The sequence below is a fragment of the Anguilla anguilla genome, chromosome 13, assembly GCF_013347855.1.
Source record: "Anguilla anguilla isolate fAngAng1 chromosome 13, fAngAng1.pri, whole genome shotgun sequence".
Classification (NCBI taxonomy): Eukaryota; Metazoa; Chordata; class Actinopteri; order Anguilliformes; family Anguillidae; genus Anguilla; species Anguilla anguilla.
Genome location: NC_049213.1, coordinates 6016666 through 6039752, shown reverse-complemented (window position 1 = coordinate 6039752; position 23087 = coordinate 6016666). Strand labels below are relative to the sequence as shown.

At 43.9% G+C, this 23087-nt stretch overlaps 1 protein-coding gene across 1 annotated transcript; it reads right to left on the bottom strand.

The window, feature by feature from the left end:
• Nucleotides 1–36: 36 nt before the first annotated feature.
• On the bottom strand, nucleotides 37–23087 carry LOC118211277 (SWI/SNF-related matrix-associated actin-dependent regulator of chromatin subfamily D member 1-like). Its single transcript, XM_035388361.1, has 13 exons — nucleotides 22866–23087; nucleotides 15774–15946; nucleotides 14530–14572; nucleotides 13871–13993; nucleotides 12507–12629; nucleotides 12069–12185; nucleotides 11599–11700; nucleotides 8784–8945; nucleotides 8259–8356; nucleotides 7005–7140; nucleotides 5094–5216; nucleotides 4305–4406; nucleotides 37–1733 (listed from the first exon to the last, which is right to left on the bottom strand). Exons 1-13 carry the CDS (start codon nucleotides 23058–23060, stop codon nucleotides 1680–1682), a joined length of 1551 nt encoding a protein of 516 aa, XP_035244252.1. The 5' UTR covers nucleotides 23061–23087; the 3' UTR covers nucleotides 37–1679.

The following is a 23087-nucleotide window of genomic DNA, read 5'->3' as shown; positions in this document are numbered from 1 at the left end:
ACAAATAAGCAGCGCTAAACAAATAAGCAGCAAGCATCAACTTAAGGGTGGTCTTTATTAAAATTTTGGGGTAAACACGGAGTAAATTAATAACGAACACAAATATTTGGTCCATAAAATGTCATAGGGAAAAATCTTAACTAAACCCTCGTCTCTGACTAGTGAACAGAAACAGTTAGCCTAATAAAACCCATTAGGAAGAGGCTGAGGAAAATGGGCCAAATACAAGGAAATCAAATACAACATGAAATTCATCTCTACTGTTCTATCTAGAGCTGGCTAAAAACCCAGAATATGATCTTAAATGTGTCACAATTTACGACTTCAATGACCTTATGCCTCACCAAGACCTTATGGCTTTTACGCATTTCATACGAAGACAGGAATATCTCTTTCGTTCAAAAAACTCGGAACATCCTGTCCTTAGCATCAGTGCCACAGATAAATGAGATTAGTACAACCAGTTCCAAGATTTGCATCGTGTACCCAAAGTAACCACTGGGTTCACTGAATGAATTCATGAGAACAGTTCTGATGTTTTTGCTGAACATAGATCTGAGGACAGGCGGTCCCGGGAATTCCACGTCAATCAACACCATTGTCCCAGTCCGAATTTCCACTTGCTGTCAAATGGACATCTCAGGTACTACATCCTACGATATAAATGTACTAATTTATATTTATATTTTCATACACTGCTAGCTAGCGAGACTAGTCAGAATTCCGAGGCATGACCTGAAAACAGCCCCTGGACAAAACACGTAAACATAGGAGGAAAAAAAATAAAAATCGGCTACAACAATGAAAACGGTCCATTCAACACGAGCCTACAGTGGCACACAAAATGAACGAAGCTGCTTTCCTTTACCCATTTTCAGTGTTTTATAACTGTTCCACACACTCAGGAAAAAAGACAAACCGATATTTTGAGGATGAAGATGACAGCCACTCTGTTTAAGTCAATTTCCACCCCCTGCAGCCATGATGCAGATCAAAGGGATATATACTTTAAAAGAAGGCACAACATAAAAGTCAGCTTCACTACAAAGTCACAGGATATGCTGCAGCAGCTTCTGCTGTGAGACTATAATTTAAGGATTCCATACTGTGTGGCTGCCTTAGATTGGGGAGTAAAGTAAGTGACTCTAAATCACTTTCCATCATTAAAAATGGGCAGAGAAAACATCAACACAAGAGGTGTGGGTTCCATACCATTTCTTTACACCTCTCTCTCTCTCTCTCTCACTCCCCCTCTCCAGGACAAGTACTACACCTATGACCATCACGACCATCCTTAGAAGTGATGGAAGGAGCGTCATGTTGAAGTGTAGTGCTCCAATCCTTCAGTCTGTTGCTAGTTTACGGGATAAAGACAACAGCTGGACTGAGTCTCTGAGGAGAAGTGAAGAACTACATCTCTCTCTCTCTCTCTCTCTCTCTATTTATTTATTTTGGGCAGTGAAACGTGTAATGGAGTGGCCTCAAACAGCTGCACCGGCCGGGTCTACCATGACATGGCAGCGTTTGTTTTTATACGCCGGCGGAAGTTTATAAATCTGAGTGAGGTTTTTTTGTTTTTTTTTTAAGAAGGGAAAACAGGAAGTCCCGGGGTGGATGGGTGCACGGTTAATCCTCTTCCCCCCCCTGAGCCTCTGGCTGGAGGTGCGGGCGGCGGGGCTCTATGTGTTTCGGATCCCCAGGGCCTGCTCCAGCTCCTGTCGTCTCTGCTGCACCTGAAACAGCACAGGAAGCCGCAGGGTTACACACGCTCAGCGGGGACCAGAGAGGCACGCACGCGCACACACACACACAAACACACACACACACGCACGCACACACACACACACACGCTCACACACGCGCACACACACACACACACACAAACACACACAGGCACGCATGCAGACACACAAGCACGCACAGATACACACAAACACACACAGGCACGCATGCAGACACAAGCACACAGATACACAGACACACACAAGCACTCATACCACTTGATTTTCTCTCTCACACACACACACACACACACACACACAGACAGACATGCATACGCACCACTTATGATTTTCTCTCTCACTCACTCACACACAAGCATACACACTTCTCATTTCTTCAGAGCCTACCAGCACCAGATAGGAGTAGTGCAAAGCCTTTTTATTTTTTGGAGGAATTCTACACTTGAAATCTCATAAAACAAATACGGTATCCGTGAAATAACCCTTCTCTGCCTAGTGGGTTGTCAATCACACAAAGAGGTTTTTGCTTTATTGAATATAGCCACGTATGGATGATCTGATTCGGTCAGCTCTGAGACGGGAAATCCGGATATCCGTGGAACGCTCTCTTCCCTTTTCCTAAGGCCCATCAACATTTGGGAATGGGATGTTGACAATAGTCACATCAGTGAGGTACTGAAAAAAAAGGTCACTGGCTTTCTGAGGCAAAATATAACCGAGGGCCAAGCTAAACTGACACGCACAAACATACAAATGTAATTTCTACACGAACCGTCAGGAGACGGTAGAGCCTTCAGCGGGGAGTTGGGGGGCGGGCTTAACGCGTGAGTTATGTGTCGTGTAGCCAATGAATCTGTCGGACACAACTTCAATCAGTTACCGTAACCCCTGGAGCATATCCAGGGACACGGAGTGAGAAATACAAACAGATTAAGCACCGTACCGGGGTACCAATTTACGTCCGTGCTCATGCTCCTAATACAAATATTAGCTGATCTCAAAAAACAGACCCATCGTAACGGTTTGCCAAAATTAATCAGACCGAAGGGTGGGAAAATTTGCGCGATTCTGTTTGCGAAACACTTTGTCCGCGGTCCATTAATATCCACGTTCAGTCATTATTTTGCACAAGACAAATGAAACATGATGAAATGTTTGAGGTGACAACCCCCACTTCATATTTTTTTTCTCTAGGTAGGATTCAACCATACACTTACTTACTTCATTAGAAGATAAATCAAGCATAGTTCCTAACATAACAATAACGTATCAATAACATCGACAGAATGGGTGGTGTTCTTCACCTTCTCACATATTCACCAGTTCCATCTTTCCTTACACCAATATGTGTTTATCCACGTTTACTACCTACCTGATGCACGTCTATTAACATTACCCAGGTGTATTACATTATCAGTCTATTACTTTATCCATGTTCATTACCTTATCCATGTGTATTAACTATCCATGTCTAACTTATCCACGTCTATTACATAATCCATGTCCATTAATTATCCATGTATATTTTCTTATCCATGTCTGATACATTATCCACATCTATTACCTTATCCACGTCTGCTATATTATCCACATCTATTACCTTATCCATGTCTGCTATATTATCCATGTGTATTACCTTATTCACATCTATTAACTTATCCATGTCTATTACATTACCCATGTCTGTTACATTATCCATGTGTGTTACCTTATCCATGTGTGTTACCTTATCCATGTCTGTTATATTATCCATGTGTATTACCTTATTCACATCTATTACCTTATCCATGTCTGCTATATTATCCACGTCTATTACCTTATCCATGTCTGCTATATTATCCACGTCTATTACCTTATCCATGTCTGTAACCTTATCCGTGTCTGTTATATTATCCATGTGCATTACCTTATTCACATCTATTACCTTACCCATGTGTTACATTATCCACGTGTATTACCTTATCCATGTCTGTTATATTATCCATGTGTATTACCTTATTCACATCTATTAACTTATTCATATCTATTACATTATCCATGTCTGTTATATTATCCATATATGTTAAATTATCCATGTCTATTACATTATCCATGTCTGCGATATTATCCATGTGTATTACATTATCCATGTCTGCTATATTATCCATGTGTATTACATTATCCATGTCTGCTATATTATCCATGTGTATTACATTATCCATGTCTGCTATATTATCCATGTGTATTACATTATCCATGTCTGCTATATTATCCATGTGTATTACATTATCCATGTCTGCTATATTATCCATGTCTATTACATTATCCATGTCTATTACATTACCCATGTGTATTACATTATCCATGTCTGCTATATTATCCATGTGTATTACATTATCCATGTCTGCTATATTATCCACGTGTATTACCTTATTCCATGCCTCGTACCTGGCTGTTACTCTGCATGCTTTTTAAGTGGAGCTGGTTGTGACGTGCAGTGCCCCTGACCGCTGTACCCTCGCCCGTCCGCCGTACGCTAACACCGCACACCTGTGCCGTTCCGCACCCAAAGCACCGCCTCACCTTCGAGTAGAAGTACCGGCAGACGGCCTCCTGGGCCCAGGGCTGGAAGTAGAACTCCGCCCTCCTCTCTTCCTCCGGGTTCCCCACCACATCCGTCATGGTCTGCAAACGCGCACGCACGCTCAGGGCAGGGTCGTAACAACTCAATTCAGCATCGTGACATCATAACACGAGGCGGCTGCGTTCAGCACAAAGTTACAACATCTATAAAAGCCGCTGTCTGTTATGTCCAATCCGAACACGGACTGGGCAAGCGGTGTAGAGCTCGCGTCTCAAAAACTCTCAGGGTGGATAAAGAATCCTACAGATTTCAAAGGGAAGTATATATCAGGTTTTAAAATAAAATGGAAAAATAAAAAGATCAAACAAGAACTATTCTCTGAATACATCATATCTGGGGGGCCACTAGTATTTTGCTTTTATTGTTTTAACATTCTCTACTGCCATCACCTCTCTGTGTGGGCGAGACATTTAGGGACTGAAGAAAAAAATCTATATTTGCTGATCAGTCAGCAAAAAAAATCTGAGCCCCCGTTTCACAAGGTGTCCATGCCACACCAACATTGGGAGGTACCAGCTAACTTTCCAACTCAAACTCCTAATCTTTTAATTAACAATACAACAATCTGTGAGGCTCGCTATTCTGTAATTAGTAGATGTATTCCCTACACTCCCAATGAATGTTTAGGATGTATTGACAGCAAATCGGCAGTTAATGGTTGGATTATGTTCTGTGGCGGCATTTTCTGATGGTTACCTTGTAATGGGGACTTATGGGAAATGTAGTACCTTGAGGTCCCTGCACTGTGACTGCAGCCAATCGTTGATGAAGCCCTGCGGGTCTCGGGCGAAGCTCAGCATGAACTCCCTCTGCGTCTTCAGCTGGTTTATGGTCTCGATCGTCTCGTGGATCTGCGGAGACACAACAGCGCCCTCTGTGGGTGGCAGCGAAGCATCACATTTAGGGGCCTGGGGCTTGGAGCCCCCAGGTTGCCGGTTCGAGTTCCCGGGTGGAGCGTCACCATTGTACCTTTGAGCAAAGTACTGGATCTAAACTGCTTCAGTAAATATCCAGGTGTACAAATGGACCTGTACGTACGAATAACACAAGCAATGAAAGTTGCTCTTAGCAGGAGCGTCTGCTAACTGTCTAAATGTAATGCAACGAGGTAGTTGTCAAGGCAACAATCACTTTCAATTCTATTTACTTAACATCCACATAAGCATCGCTGGCGGACTGGCTGACACTTACATTGCCAAAACAGTAATAATTTAAGGAAATTGAAAGGACAGCGAGTAGCTGCAACCGCCCTTAACATCCAGGCTCAACACTGCTCTTCCTGTGATACATAATTAGACGGACAGGTCAGAGTTAAAACACTTTCCGAGCAGTGACAGCAATAACGGGAGAGTGCGAAGGGGGCGAAAGAGAGAGAGAGAGAGAGAGAGAGGGAGGGAGGGAGGGAGGGAGAGAGAAAGAATTCCAGTTTCCAGTAGAACAGGCTTGGGCGAGTGTTGCCAAGTGCCCACACTCCACAGAGCAGCACAGCCCGAGTACAGAAGAGGAAACTTGATTTACATGCAGCCTCCATCTTGGCTCTAAAAACTACACTTAACAACTCCAGATAAAATATACGAGCTTGAAAGAGTCTCCAGGTGCGGGCATAAAACTCCGTGGGGAGCTGCGGTCGTAAAGTTACTCATCTGCACCGTGAAGCGAAGAACGTCGGGCAAAGGCACCTTGGGGCTAACGCAGAGCGGAGCAGCAGGACCTGCTGGTGTGCATACCCTGTACCGTTTTCTACGACAAACCGCGGACAAGAAAAACCAAAATTTTCAAGATATCGGGCTACCACGATCCATTCGGTTATGCCATTTATGCTTATAAATAGGGCTGTGATTTCTACACCCGAAACGACTCTGGGGGTCAATGGTGTCTGACTTTATTGTGTGTGTACGTAATGCGTGTGTGTGTGTGTGTGTGTGTAACGCTTTAAAGGCAGTTCAAACGTATCGGTTATTCTCTGGACGGTGACATATTTAGTTCGACAAGGATATTAAGAAGTGAAATGGTGATTTTTAAAAATAACCGTAAGGAGCAACATTTAATGCACTGGGCATAAGTGAGTGATACTGAGAAGTGATACTGAGCGAGCCGGACGCGTTGTCATGCGTTGCTCACGTTCAGATCAAACGGGAGAAACACTCAATACTCCCGGGAGTATGGGAGAAGAACTGAAGTATCCACAAATGATAAATCAATCACAGGTGGTGTACAAAAACTTTCACCTTCAAATAAAAAAAATTTAAAAATCTCAGAAACGGTAAAAAATGCTGTTTTTCTATTTACCAGCACACCGTTAGAGCTTAGTCACAGGGTTTTATTAGCTCAGCTATGAAATACCAACAGTACACAGAGGAGAGGGGTGAGGTACATTCAACTTCCAATGTATTTACACAAAATAAACTGGCAAAAAATATATAAAGATTGTTTATGATGCGTCACTGACTCAAGACCCCTACAACACCTTTTCCCCTAAAAGGGGGGTGCTACGCATGCCCTGTGCCTCCCTCTCCCTGTTATCCGGTCCACTAAAGTTCATTCGGAACACCGTGCGGCTAAAAGCTGTCTGGTGAAATTTACCGCGACGTTAAAAGCTTTCTCTTTTCCCGAAAAAAGGGAAAGGGGGCAGGGCTCACCTTGTTGTCCAGGCCGGCGATCTCCTGCTGGCTGGCGGTGGACAGCAGGAAGGAGTTCATCTGGGTCTTGAGCGTGTCGTCCACCTCCACGTCGATGTCGTAGCAGGCCGTCTTCTTCTGGTCGTTAGGGTCCACGCTGGGGTGGGGGGGGGGGGGGGGGGGAGCAGGGGGTGGGGAGTGTTAACACGGGCTCATGAGGGTTGCCTCTCTCAAACACCGCAGCAAAGCTAAACCATTCTCAGACCAGGATATCGTATATTTCGTTACAACGTTACCTGGGAAACACCTTTTAACCTGTTTTACCATTATACCGAGCAGCAGTGTAGCACAGTAGTTAGGGAACAAACCCCAGACGGTAGATTTAAATTCCCAGGAGGGGGCACTGTTATGGTACCCTTAAGCACAGCATATGCACAAGCCCAAACTGCTTCAGTATCTATCCAGCTTTATGAGTAGTAAAGGCATCTCTAATATGTAAAAGAACGCAATCTGTGTAAGTCACTCAGGATAAGAGTGTGTGCCAATTGCCCAGATGTAATGCACTGCAACACTATGCTCCAAGTGTCACAGTACTACAATTATTAATTGTAGTACTGTGTACGGAGTGTGGCACAGTGGGTAAGGAACTGGGCTTGTAACCGAAAGGTCGCCGGTTCGATTCCCGGGTAAGGACACTGCCGTTGTACCCTTGAGCAAGGTACTTAACCTGCATTGCTTCAGTATATATCCAGCTGTATACATGGATACAATGTAAAGTGCTATGTAAAAAGTTGTGTAAGTCGCTCTGGATAAGAGCGTCTGCTAAATGCCTGTAATGTAATGTAATTAATAGTAATCAGCAATAAGCATTGATGGGTACTGTAGTAAAAGACCAGCGAAAAAGCTTACTGGCACAAAGGGCTGAGCCTGTACACCAGATGTGTTCGATCCCGTCTGAAAAGGCCTGGTGTGGAGATCTGACTCAATTAATTATGCTATTTGTTGACGATGACAATTATTGAATTAATCAGGCCACAACAAAAGCTCACACCCAGCCACCCATCATCTGAATAATCTGGACAAATGGTTGATTTAGATGATTAATTTGGAGGCGCTGCAGTGTGATGATTACTTAACAAGCAGCTTTGGAAGGCCCTGTAGCGCCCTCTTGCTGTTGGGAGGACAAAACCAAGGGCTAGAAAAAAGTCGGTAAAGCGCTTGGCCCTACTCTCACGACACACAGAGGGGGGTCAGAGGTCGTGGCGCCATGGTTACCTTATGATGTGGTTAATGATGATTGGCTCAGGAGGCATCAGCAGCGCGTGCAAACGCTGTGGAATCTCGGAGAACTTCATGCGGTGGGTCTCAAAAATCTAAACGCACAGGAAGGAAAATTCATTGCACTCACAATACTGGATCGACAGCGTGGAAACCGGACGCTAATGAAGCTGCCGAACGGAATGCTGGAGAGAATTCTGAAGTTCTGAATTCCGTCTCGCATTTCAGGAGACAAAGTGCATTGTGTACCCTTGCCAGAAGATGGCATCGACACCACGTTCAAAAAAGGATAATTTACTTTCTGTGATTCTGTTATTATTATTCACTTTAATGGTAATGTTTTTGATAGGCCCAGACAGTTTTATGTGCAATTAACCATTCTCTCACACACATACTACTATTCTCTCTCACACATACTATTCTCTCATGCATACTACTATTCTGTGTGTGTGTGTGTGTGTGTGTGTGTGTGCGCATGCATAGATGTGTGTGTGTGTACGTGCGTGCACATGCGACTCGGACCTGCTGCAGGTACTTGTCGCAGTTGATGAACTCCCTCTCGTGGGGGTCCTGCAGCTTGTGGGTCTTGACGTACTGCCACAGGGCCTGGATGATCACGGGCCGGGTCTGCGTGTGGATGCCCAGCATGCGGGCCAGGCGGGGGTCCAGCTTAAACTGGGGGGGCTGGGGAGGGCGTAGAGACCCGCCATTAGTACAGCATCACTCAAAGGAATCAACAGTGAAACGACAACACAAACCGTCACACCGACCGTCAGCAGCCCTGACTGCTGTTATTTTGAGCGAGTCGTCGTGTTCGCAAACCGTAGAACTACTATGCTGAAAATGTGACTCGAAGGGCTGGTTCCCAAAATCCCAAAATCCACCCGAGACGGCGCCCTCTTGTGGCGAAGTTCTGCACAAGCGCCTTTACTGTAGCCAGCAACACTGCGTTTACTGTAGCCAGCAACACTGCGTTTACTGTAGCCAGCAACACTGCGTTCAGCTCTGTGGGCAATACCCGAGCAGCCCCGCCGCTGGAAGCAAATCCTTTCTGCAGGGCGTAGTGACAACATCACTGCGACCGGCATTGAATATTCTTCAAACTCTCTACAGCGACAACATTAGAACGTACTGCATGCAGGGCTGGGACGAGGTCAGGAAATTAACTTCTAAGTCAGGTCACAAACAGAAAAATACCCATAATGTATTTGACAGATTTCATCCCCATTAGAAAGACTTTTTAATGAATTACCTGAACTGACTCAACAGAAATTGTTGTACACTTAGGAGCTGTTTTACGAGTTATTACTTGTTTTTTTCCGTTATTATCTATGTTTCAGTTTTTCTTACTTGTTATTACCTGAGTTTGCCCAGTTATTACCAGTTTTTTTGACCTGTTATTACCAGTGTTTGCCCATTATGGCCTATTTTTACCCTTTATTACCAATTTTTTAACCCATCACCTGTTTTTTTTTGACCTGTTAATACTGGTGTTTTACCAGTTTTTCCTGTTATTACCTCTATTACCGGTTTTGGTTTACCTGTTTTTTTTGGTTTTTTTTACCAGTAATTACCTGTTTTTTTTGTTTGGTTTTTTTAAACTAAAAATCCATCAAAATTTTTGAACATTTATTTCTTCCAAATTTGAAGACATCAGATTCATTTAAATAAATAGCACTGTATGCACTGCTATTCTCTTCCTTTTGGTGCGGACTCTCTTATGAAGTTCATGAAGGTTTACACTAGAGGGACAAGCACAGACACCAAAGAAAACATACCCAAGCGTTTGCAACAACTGCTGCACTGATTCTCTGTGCCGATGCGTGTGATCTAGACAATGCAGAATTGACTGCCTTATTTGGCTACTAAACCAAACCATAAAATACATCTAATAGCGCATTATCCAGCAGGCATATTCTAATAATGCATAATCTATTCCCCGGTATACTGGGCTGATTAAATTAAAATATAAATGCAATGTATTTAGACGCTGCCCTGGCACATTCATGTCAATTCATCTTAAATAAAAGTGCAGACTGTTTCAAAAAAACTTCTGTGAATTGCAAGTGCAAGTAATAAGCACAGCTTTTATGCCGTATGCTTTTAAAAGCCCGTTGGACCAGAACCAGAAAAACAAATTTACACCGTAAATATGCCTTAAAAAGCTCATTCTTCAGAACCAGAAAAACAAAACTTTCACCATAAATATGCCTTCAAAAGCTCATTCTTCAGAACCAGAAAAACAACATAAACAACATAACGTCGGCATAAACAGCATACCAAAAAAAAAGCCTGTTTTGTTCAGGGAGAGACAAATAAATGAACACCAACACAGGTCTGAAAAAATAAAAAAAAATGCTGATAAATGGTGAGGCGATACACTGTTTTGAGACCTGCTTAAAGATAATTGCACAAACCCAAACACAGGCACGGGCTACTCTATAGACTGCACCAGACAATTACGGCTACTTACTCAGAATAGCCTGCCTGCACGCCTGCCTTCGCTCATGCTGAATTAAAAAATTATAAAAATTAGTCTTTGAGAATTCGACTAAACAAAGTTGGCCCTAGTGTACAGGCGCAGTCAGAAGCTCTGTATTTTACCCACCATTACCAGTATTTTACCTGTTACTACCCGTGCTTGTCCCACTATTACCCATTTTACTTGTGTTCTACCAGTCATTACACCTGTTTCTCACCTGTCATTGCCTATGTTTCAGTTTAGCCTTGTCATTACCTGTGTTTTACAAGTTACAACCTAGTTATTAACACCTAGTTATTAGCCCTGCGTGCGGGTGCAGTTAGGAGCTGCGTTTTAGCCCTGTGTGCAGGTGCAGTTAGGAGCTGTGTTTTACCTGTTATTCCAGCATCTTAGCCCTGTGTACAAGTGCTGTGTTTTTACCTGGTAGTCCAGCATCTTAGCCCTGTGTACAAGTGCTGTGTTTTTACCTGGTAGTCCAGCATCTTAGCTCTGTGTGCAGGAGCTGTGTTTTACCTGGTAGTCCAGCATCTTAGCCCTGTGTGCAGGTGTAGTTAGGAGCTGTGTTTTACTGTTATTCCAGCACCTTAGCCCTGTGTACAGGAGCTGTGTTTTACCCGGTAGTCCAGCATCCTAGCCCTGTGTGCAGGTGCAGTTAGGAGCTGTGTTTTACCGGTTATTCCAGCACCTTAGCCCTGTGTACAGGAGCTGTGTTTTACCTGTTATTCCAGCATCTTAGCCCTGTGTGCAGGTGCTGTGTTTTACCTGGTAATCCAGCATCTTAACCCTGTGTACAGGAGCTGTGTTTTACCTGGTAGTCCAGCACCTTAGCCCTGTGTACAGGTGCTGTGTTTTTACCTGGTAGTCCAGCATAAGCAGCACGGTGCAGCGAACGCACACATCGCCCGGCCTCTTCACCTGGAACCCGTCCGTCTCCTGAGTGGTGCTGGTCCTGTGCCACTGAGGGAGAAAACAGACCAACGTTTACACAGACCGGCACAGCACGGCTAGGAGAGAACATTCCGGAAACAGGCCATATTTCTCTCTTAAAAAAATAAATGAATATATCAATAAACAAATAAATAAATAAAACTTCCCTCCGCACTCCCCTTTCTCCCCAGTTTCAGGAGAAATTGTAAATGCAATCAGCGCAGACAAGCGTTCTCCTCCAAAGCAAGCGATATGAATCACCAGCTCTTCCGATAATGTCACTGAACAGGCAAGCTCGCGCCAGCCCGATGAGCTATCGGCAAACAGTGCAAAGCGGGTCCCACTAAGAACGCAACCTCTGAACTGTGCGAAGGCCAGGCGCTCGAGGGCGAACGCACCTCCACCAGGTGATTGTCAGGGCCGTACAGGTCCTTCTCCAGCTCGATCACCAGCGACTTGAAGAAGGACGAAAACTTCCTCTTCTGTTTGGTGGCCTCGTACTTGGACACGGCAGTCTGCAAGAGAAAGAAGCGGTTAGATATTGCGTGCTTAATCTTTTTTTTTTTTTGCTCAGGTGTACCAGTGTCCACTGAGTAACTTGGCTGATCAATCCTCACACCTGGCATGTGCCTTACAATAGTGGTCGCATTTTTGCAACTGCTGCTCTAGTTTTCATAACAGCCCACCTGCACATGGCAACCGTTGTAGTTTCAATGTAGCAACTTGCTATTTTAAAGCCCCTAACGTTTTCGAAATTCACGGTCGAGATAGCAATAGGTGTAATTTATCTCAAAGAAGCCTCCTGGGGCCCAAGACCGCGTGCGGGCCAAACTCACGTCCTCCAGCAGCCGGCCCTCCACGCGCAGCTCCCATGATGCAACAGTGCCCTCTCCGTCCTCCGCGTCTGGCTTCGCAGGGTTGAAAGTGTTGGAGATAAAAATACGGAGCTTTCTTTTTTGCTAAAAGAGAAAGCAAAAAGCAAACATCAATTACAAGAACATTATAAATATTCAAACAGCAACATGTAGACATTGAAATAGAACATTATCAACATTTAAATAGAATGTTATTAATATTTAAACAGAACATAATGAACATTTAGATTAATTATGAAAACTTTCAGCAAAATGTTATTTGAACTGAATGTTATGATCTTTTAAACACAACATAATGGTGTTCAGTCCTCTGGAACTCCATTGCTTTTAAATACCAGTAGTGCTTGATACATCGGCATTAGAATGTTCAGTTAAGAACATTCTAATCACATATTTGTGATCTTACACCTTAAAGGGTTGTGGACATTTAAGTATGGCATTTAAGTTCGGGGGCACTCGGTGGTTTGTGGTCCAAAGCACAAAAACACACTTCGGTTAAGCAGCTTGTACAGTGATGCTAACCTCCAGGGGTTGTGCACTAAATAAATAAATAAATGAATGAATGAATAAATGAACGAATGAATGAATGAATGAATGAATGAATGAATAAATAAATAAATAAATAAATAAATAAATAAATAAAAACTAAGAAAGAGAGGGGATGGGGGGTCAGTTGGGGCGAGCGTAGCTTCCATACATACATTGAATGGTAGCCTAGTTGGCTATGATAAAAGACTGATTCTAACGTTAGTGAGTAATACAAACATTACTTTGGCATTTTCCCCAGTACGATCAAGTATGCATCAACCTTGAAACGAAACTGAAAATCACTAGCTAACAAGACTAAATATCAAAATCATGCGCTATGCTAACTAAATTACCACCTTGACTTCAGGCACATTATTGACTTTTATTGTGACACTCGATGACGGGGAGAGCCTGCCGCAGAGAGACCACGCATCGTCTAAAATTAAATTTATACTCGGGACGGGAGTAATTTAGAAATGCCATACATCACGTAGCATCGCAGGTACAGCAGAACCTAATATCCTGCGACATTCGTCCATTTTTTTCTTTTTCAATCTGGTAAAAGGAAAAATCGCCCAATTTAGCGCCTAAAAGAGCAGCAATCTAAAAATGCACAAAAATAATATGAAACTGACATATCATCAACAGCTATCATAAACAACAGCTGTGTATTGGTTAACATCTAAATAAATAAATATATAATGAAATAAATAAAAACGTTTTGAGTTTCATACGCCTTTAAAAGGGAACGTACTACAGAGTAAGCGTGTGGCCTGAAATCTTCATGTAGGCCTTACCTTGATGGGTCGTTTCAGAGCCTCCTGGATGTCCAGCCTCTTGCGCATGATGGTTTGGTCCAGCTTTCGCTCGAACGCCAGCAGGTCCATGTAGGCCTGAGACTCCGGGACCAGCTCTCTGATCTGGGGGAGGAACCGGGAAAACAACCAGGTCTACAAATCCATATCCACACATTTATCAAAGAGCTAAATGTGCAAAGAAAAATCACAAGGGACATGCACGATTCAAGCAAGGGAGAAGGCCCTAGCAGCACAATAAGAGAAGGCTCTATCATTACAACAGCACTACCAATGAAGAATTTACTGGAGCTCCATCCATATGTTTTTCCACCCAACCATGAGGATCCCCATAGCCCTCCAGATCTATAAACATCCAACCCATCCAAGCCCAGCTGCACATACTGATTTAGACTGAAATTCCAGAAAGTTCTTTAAAAACAAGAGAGCAGGGGAAATAACCTTCACCAAATCCCACTACAGGAAAAAACAAACAAAGAAAAACAAAACGTACAACTTCAACTCAATCCATTTTGTGCACTGGATAAATCGAGCAACTCAGATCAACGGTTGTGCTGGTGAACCTCAGGCTAAACATCACGCCTCAAGCATCCAATTCACCGCGACTACCCAGCTGGGTACGAGCACAGACGGACACTCACCCTCTGAGGTAGGATTTTGTCGGCCATCTTCTTCTTCTTAGCACTGAGGACAATACGCAATGAGTGACTACAATGTTGCTTCAGTCACTAGCAGCATTAACAATACAGGAGAACCTCAGAGCCACAGACAGACTGGTCAGTGGAACATGACATGGAACCAGAATTAACATACGCAATTAGGTCTTATGAGGCTCCATAGCATTACTGAAAAATGCAAGCATTAAATGATATCTAGTCATACTTTACACTGATAAAATTAAAACATGAAAACTTGAAATGCGAAAAAATAAGGACTGTTCCAATGAGATCCCAATAGAGTGTTACAGTGGTTACATCTTTTTGTAGGCCAACTCTGGAGTTACTTCCGCCATGGATTCCCTCAGAAAATTAATTTTTCATTAATTTATTTTTCACATAGGCATTTCTTTTTTCTGTCGAAAATAAGGTCTGTGCTGTCATTTTGCGCTACGAGTTAAATTACATCCATTAATATCTCAACCGTGAATTTATAAGCCATTATGTGCTATAAAAAAGTAAGTTGCTAACAAGTTGCTATGTTGAAACTACAACGGTTGTCAAGGTGCAAGCGGGCTAGTATGGAAACTTGAGTGGTGGTTGCCGGACCATTGTTGTAGTTTCAATATAGCCACTTGTTAGCAACTTACTTTTTAAAAGCACACAACAGCTTCAAAATCCACGATGGTGATATTAATGGGTGTAATTGATCTTGTAGAACAAAACGTGGGGCTCTCTTAAGCGTACGTTCACCACAGACCTTATTTTCGGTAAAAAACAAAATCCCTATGGGAAAAACGCATTGGAAACCTGACGAGGGAACCCATGGCTCAACAAAGCCAACTTACTTTCAGGTTTTAGGACAACAAACTGTAACACTCTATTAATGCTGGTCTTATTATTGCTCATTATCAGAAACTAAGGACTGTATCTCCAAAATGAGAGCAACCCATTAAAAAGAACAGATAAAATGAAATGAGAGGGCGACAGCTATGCAAAGATAAAAAATCTAGAAAGAATTCTAATTGTAAACAAGGACACACAGTGTCACTGATGCAAAACACCCCCAAAGTTCGAACGAGTGAGCGACTGAGTTACGAGCCAGGTCCAGGTCCAAATTGGAGCCGTTTCGCATCAAATTCGAAGTAACAGGCGTTACTAATATTCTGAGCATGCCCAGTGCGCGTGTATTGGCATCTCTCAGGGGAACCTCCTTCTCGGGGCCTTACTGCTGGTTGCGGCTCTGCTGCTGGACCTGCTGGATCTGCTGGGGGGCGGGCCTCTTTCGGGACGGGTCCAGAACGGGCATGCCGGGCCGGGACACGGGGCTGCCGCCGTACCCGGGGGGCCCCATGGACGGGCCCTGGGGGGTCATGCGGCTGGAGGGGGGCATCCCGGGTCTCTGTGGGCGGAAGGGGGTGGATCTGAGGTTAGTACAGTTCCCTCGGTAGCGTGTGGCACCGGAGAATTTCCCGGGTGGTCCTGCTACATTTACTGAAGCAACAATGTACATTTTTCATACATTTTTATAGATTTACACATATGGCTCCAAAAATACATTCATATATTCAAATACTTCAAAAAGTTTCAAGTAGAAAAGGGAGGCAGTATCTAATTGGACATTAATGAGTAATTTAACAAAACAGGTCAGCAGGCAAAATATAAAACAGCTTACGCATTCAATGGGTGTATTGTACCGTACACTGAAGGCGGAAGCAAAACGCGAGGCGTTAGCATAATGAAAACGCTGTGATGACTTCTTAGAGAAACCCATAAAAGTAAATGCTTCAGATGTGGGGTTTAGCGAACACTGCATTCTGAGCGACTGTGGCTGCACATCCTAAGAAGATTCATTTGACAATTTTATAGCCTCCTATAAAAACGTCTCTACCTGGATTCCTTCTGCGAACCGCCTCGGGCTTCATTTCATGGGACAGTGAAAGAGCAGAAAAAAGGCGTCCGAGAACAAAGCCTGCACGGTGTACTCTCACCGTGTGAATGTATAAAACATACAACTACATACACACGCATGTACACACAACTACACACACACACACAAGAGCGTGACTACACCCACGCATGTACACACAACTACATACACACACAAGAGCATAACTACACACACACACATGCACTTACAACGACATACACACACAACAACATACACATGCAAGAACATAACCACATACACATGCAAGAGCATAACTACACACGCAACTACAAACACATGCATGCATTACTACACACACAAATGCGCACACACACACACACACACTAAATACATACAACTATATACTATATACATACACATGCATTACTACAACATGCAAACACTGTACACACAAACACACACATACACACACACACACGTGGGAAAACCTGCCACCGACCAGCTGACGAAGTACATTTCTACTGGCTTCACTAACTACACTACAGATGGTAACAACCAACTAGTTCCCACACAAACATAATTCACCGACTGCGCATCATGTTCGGGCATTTCATTCATTCATGCATATTTTGTGTAAGGGCAATTTAATTTCTTTTTATTTTGGCTGTTGCCAGATGAGACTCTGAATAGAACCTACATTTAAAACTGTTTGCAAACTGACAATTAGCCTGAGCAGTTAACACACATACTGATAAATCCCACATATTTGGCAAAAAATACATGAGGCCAATAGCACAAGTCTATTTCACACAGAAACTCAAATATATCTTTGTTTGCTGGTCATAAAACTAGCCATGTTGGGAAAATAAGGCAAGTTAGATGCAATACATATGCAAGGCAGCCCACTTAAGCTGGCCCATGTGTTTGGCTCTCTGGGCACTGTGAGAACACTGATGCATCAAACAGGAAGCAGAAGACAGCCAATCAACTGCCTTCATACAGCCACTTGCTTTTCAAATTCCCAATGATCTCTCACTCAAGATTCAAGACTTACTTCTACTGTTATAAAGGAAATTATTAGTATTGGATGAAGACTACCACACATTACATTACAGGCATTTAGCAGACGCTCACATCCAGAGCGACTTACGTTTTACATTTGCATTTTTTTTTTACATAGCATTTACATTTTATTAATTTATACAGCCGGATACATCCTGAAGCAGTGCAGGTTAAGTACCTTGCTCAAGGGTACAACGGCAGTGTCCTACCTGGGAATCAAACCTGCGACCTTTAGGTTACAAGACTGGTTCCTTACCCATTACACCACACTGCCGCCCCCATACAAAAGCAATACACATCACCTGTGACAAACACATAAATAAATCGTATACAGGCACTTTTCACCAAACCGCATTCATTTCATATTGCGCAGTCCAAGACCCATGCTTCCGCCTAGCACGTGGTAGAAATCCAAAAGCAGACTCTTGGTTTCACACCCATGGTGTACTGGGATGAGTGTGTTTCCTGGACATGCAATGCTCACCAGTACCGATGGTAAAATCTGTGTCAGATTAATGTTTTATTTATTTGTAGGGGGGATTGTGAAAATAAATTATTTTTGCTGGATTGGCGGGCTGTCTACCCGGATGGGTACGAGGAATGGACTGATCGATTGCTTCTCGGATACGTGCCTACTTGATCTTTTTTATTTTCTCCGAAAAGGCTATCCATGTACAACCATGTGTTAGTAACTTGGCTCCATTTATTAATTCATCATGTAGTAGCCTATGTAAAAAAATAAGAAATGCAATTAAAACAGTATATTGCTACATCTAATATGAACAGAATAAAGCAAATACATATTTTGAAATGTATGTGTTGATTGCAATCATGCTTTTTGTTGGTTTGTCCAAGCAGCTGAGCATTTAGATTGAACACCCTGTGCCGACAGAAATTGCCTGAGACAAATTTACCACCTCTGTCAATTGTAATGAAAACATGCATTTGAAAATATGCAATTCCATTTCAAAGAAAACGTTTGTCTACTTCAAATATCCCATACTCTATAGGCTACCACTTAGCAGCAAACACCTCTTTCTAGTAGACTACCTCAACTGGGTTGCCTAATATTACAATTCTGTTTGGTTTTAAGTCAAAATGGTTTCCAGCGTGTTATTTATTTTTTTATTTTCATAAATACGAATAGCAAGCTAGCCAACTACTGAATTATATTTGTAACAGAGGTTAAACTATAAACGCAGTGAAGCTGTAACTAGACTAGCTGCCCTCAGTAGTTATTCATGGACATCAAGCTGACAACCATTGAAAGTATGATATCGTAACCGTTAGCTAGCTTGCTCTTACAAATTTCCACGTTATCGAGTCAGACCGACGCGCATTCATTCAGAATGGCGACTGAACTTTTGCAGGCGCTAGCCTACTTCATAGCTGGGCGTAGATGGAGAAATAATACACACGTCCCTGCCAATCAGAATCGAGTATTCAGCCAAGCCGTCGTGCATTGGTTTTCAAGGACGAGTTAAAATAAATAATAAAATGCGATTCTTATTGACGCAAATTAAACATTAAGACTTCATTGTGATGGGGAAAAACCTGGCCACTCATGTGCGCTGTTATGCATTCATGCATTTTCTGTACGACCAAGGGCGCCGCCCAGCCAAGATGCGTTCTGAAGACAGATTCTTCCCCGCGTTAGGAATCGATTTGGAATCGAACGCATTACGGGATCCCACGATCAGTGAAATGACCGAAAAGCTCCACCCCTGTCGTCCACCGTGCCAGCAGGTATTCGGCTTTGCGCACAGCCGTTGAGGGATGATCTAGCGTTGGCGCGAGCCGGACGGGGAGCTGGAGAACGGGAAATGTGCACGTGCGCAGAGCGCCCCGTTCCCCGAGCGCAGAGAGAACAGACCGCAGCGCTCTGGCGCCCGGAGCGGACAGGAGAAACGCCGCAGAGCTCCGCGCCGTCCAGTGAGGAAGTTCGCCGTGTTTCACTCGCAGGCAATAGGCGCCGGAGGAAAAGCATGCATTCCTCCAAAAAGCAAGCAAGCAAACGAACAGCAGAGCCAGCTCACGCAGTGACTCTTCAGCGGATGTGAGCGAGGACTGACGCTGTTAAAAAAAATTTTAATAGACAACCTGTCGCCAGCTTACTCACCGAGCCGTGCGCCAGGAAATGGAAGAGCCTGCTGCAGGTTTCCGAATGCATGGCGGCTGGTCGCCACGGCGATTCAGAGGAGGGAATGACAGATTCCCTGCTCCCAACGGGTGCCATGGAAACGGTGCACGGATCCGAGAGGCGGTGACCGACAGTGCGGAACCGGAGACGCAGCACAAGCACAGACACACATGCATGCACACGCATGCATACACACGCACACACGTACTCACACATAACATGCATGCATGCACGCCCACACATACACACACGCGCACGCATGCACGCAATCGCACCCACACCCACACACACATACACATACACACACACGCATGTGAAAGCACACATCTGCACACACACACACCAGCACTCTCCCCATTCTATCCATTCATCCATGAATTCCCTCAATAACTCATTCATTGTATTAGGCAAAAAATACAGGAATAGTAATTAAATTAATGGAATATTCTGTAACAGTGCTGGCCATGACTAGACCTCCACCATTCACAAGCTGTGTGTGTGCGGGGGGGTGGGGGTGGGGTGAAAAGGGCTTTTAGGAAGAGCCCTAGGAAGAATACGGTCCTTTGGCGCAGGTTTGTGGGACCCTATAAGCACAGGAGAACGACTCACCAGCCACAGAAGCCTCGCAAAGTTCATATAAGCTTTGACACCAGAGAAAATCAACAACCGGCGGCCATTTCAAAACTGCAGGCCGCCTCTACCAGAGCCACACAGGAGAAAGTGTGACTTTCTGAACAAAAAGTTAAAATCTTGTTCCTTAATTCAACAGCCATTCCTCAAACACTGACCGAGCCAAAGAAAAACAAGCCTGTATTCACAAGCACAACTTGTTCCAGAAGGACAGGCTTAAAGCATTATTTTTTTCGTTCTTCTGTATGCAAATTAGCCTCTGAAATAAGTCCCACTGAATTATTAACTGCCTAAACTCAAAACCGCTCAATCACTTTGCAAGATGAGTTCGAGGCGGTGGGGGTGCGCTTTGCACCTTACGCAATCTGCCCGCCTGACACGTGCAAATGTTTTAAAAACCGAAAGATATCTGAGAAACGTGACAGGAGTGCTTATTTTCGTTCTCGGACCCCGAATTGATTTGCGGCGGGTTCACGGCCAAAAACAGCAGCTCCCCGAGCGACAATCGACCGGCGAAAAGAACCCGACCTCCAGCTCCGGCAGCGGAGTGAAAGGGAACCGAACGGGAGGATGCAGCCTCGTCGACCGCTCCAGCCCGTTTCCCATTACCCAGCGCCATTACCTTCTTGCATAAAAATTCTGTGACCTTGGATCTTCGCCGAGCTATTGTTGGCGATGAAAAGTGCACAGATACCGCGATGGACTAAGTCCGTCGCTGCCGGCCGCTTTGTTTTCGCGGCTGCCAAGGATGCGAGAGCAGGAGGAACAGAACATCTTTTCAGACGCAGAGCAATAAAAAAGCCCAAGGTTTTGAGGGGGTGGAGGTATTGCTTTGGGAAACTGCCTTATATGCCATTTCTTTAACGTCCACCGCCGTCGTACCAATTCGGAACAGAAATTGTCTGGTTAATTTACGCCTTTGACTAGCTTTTAAATGCATTCCTTCGTCAAATAAAAAGTGTGTGTGTGTGTGTGTGAGAGCATAAGCGAGTGCAGGTGTGTGCGTGTGGTGTGTGTGAAGGTGTGTACAGGTGTGTGTGTGTGTGTATGGAGGTCTGAGTCATTCATTGGTCAACTAGTAATAGCAGTTTCAGGTATATCTCAACTTATCCAGTTTAGCCGCCTTTCCACCGCATGGTACCGGTCAACTTGACTCGACTCTCCTCGACTTTTTTGGTTTCCCATCGGGCAAAAGTTGTGGATAGTACCTGGTACCTGGTACTTTCTTTGGTATCACCTCCATCGAGGTTCCAAGCGAGCTGAGGCGATACCAAAAGGTGACGTGAAAACGCTGCAGACCACTGATTGGTCAGAAATGGCAGTCTCATGTGGCGTCGCTATGACGACCAGCTACATTGACGGGAGCACTATCCGCAGTGGAAAACAAAGTACCTGGTACCAAAAGCGAGTAGAGTCGAGTCGAGCCGGTACCATGCGGTGGAAAAGTGGCTTTTGTTGGGTTTGATCTGGTTGCTGATTTTAAGGACAAAAGAAAAGCCTGCAGACCTGCATGGATCTCCAACCAGGGTTCCCCAGCCCCTGTCTTTAACCCTTTAAGGTGTAAAATCACAAATACGTGATAACGATGTTCTTAAGTAAACATTGTAATGCTAGTGTGACAACTGAAAGCAACTGAGTTCAAGAACACAACTTAGATTTCTTGGGGGGAAAACATTCCAAAAAACCTACTCTTTAGGAACTTTTTTAGTCGTTTTTATTCTGAAAAATAGAACTCCATTTCTTTCAACTACCAGTAGTGATTGTTATATCAGTATTAGAATGTTCATTTAAAAACATCCTAATCACATAGTAGTGATTTCACACCTTAAATGGGTAAAACCATAACAAAGATTTTGACACGACCAACAAAACCAAAATGCTGGAACTGAAATAAAATTTATTCAAACTTTCAGGGGAGGTTGTTCCACAGATCATGCATGTTAAAAGACCAATTAGTGCAAGCCGAGATGGCAAGCCAGCTAAAACCATTTAGCCGGTTGTATATCATTAACGATCTAGTCTTCCTTCGAAATAAGTCTTAGATACACCTAGCCTAGCTGATGTCAGCTTGCTATTATCATATGTATTTCACGGCCTATGTTAGCTAGTCTATCTATTCTAGCAAACGTTAATCAAGCAATACTAGCTGCCTGAATGAAGTGCGCTACTCTAGCGCTATAAAATAACGATAAATGGCTTATTGGGTCAACTACAATGCAAGTTATTGGTAACGGCTTCCCTCGATACAGATAACGTTTACTACCATTAAGCTAACACTCGCTAACTTAGCTTAGCTAACCCAACCGGTTAGGTTAGCAAAGCTAACCAGCTAACGTAATGTTGCGTGTACCAGCCAGCTAACTAACTTAGCTAAGGTTGCGTAATGCAACTAAACAAGTCCATGCAATTGCTAGCCAACTAACCTACGCTAACTCAAACATACAAGGGCTTTCCCAAATCGTTTATCTCCCAATGGTCAATAATTAATCAGGTCATGCTAACGTTAGCTACCTAGCTTGATCACATTTGTCTCACATCATCGCATTAACCCCGACCCCCTTCATTCCCCTTCTCTTTGTTCCTCCTTCCATGTCCTACCGGGTATCCGGGGCCAGGCATTGGGGAACGGTAAAGGTGATTCTGTGCACCCGAAGACGGTACCATCCGACCAGCAGGGGTTCCAGGTCCCATTCCAGGTGCCCCACCAGTCACCGGGGGCCCAGGACCCATACTACCACCAACGCCGCCAGTTGGTGCTGCCTGAAAGCTTCCGCGGGCCGCCATTTTCTCCATACTAGGAAAGAAGCCGCGAGGTCACAA

Bases quoted from the DNA above. Each gene is read 5' to 3' on its own strand.
- LOC118211277 (XM_035388361.1), bottom strand. From the start codon at position 23,060: ATGGAGAAAATGGCGGCCCGCGGAAGCTTTCAGGCAGCACCAACTGGC. The intron at 11,701-12,068 runs GTGCGTTCGCCC...TTTCTCCCTCAG, and splicing joins CTGACAATCACCTGGTGGAG to TGGCACAGGACCAGCACCAC. The intron at 7,141-8,258 runs GTAACCATGGCG...CCCCCACCCCAG, and splicing joins ATCATTAACCACATCATAAG to CGTGGACCCTAACGACCAGA.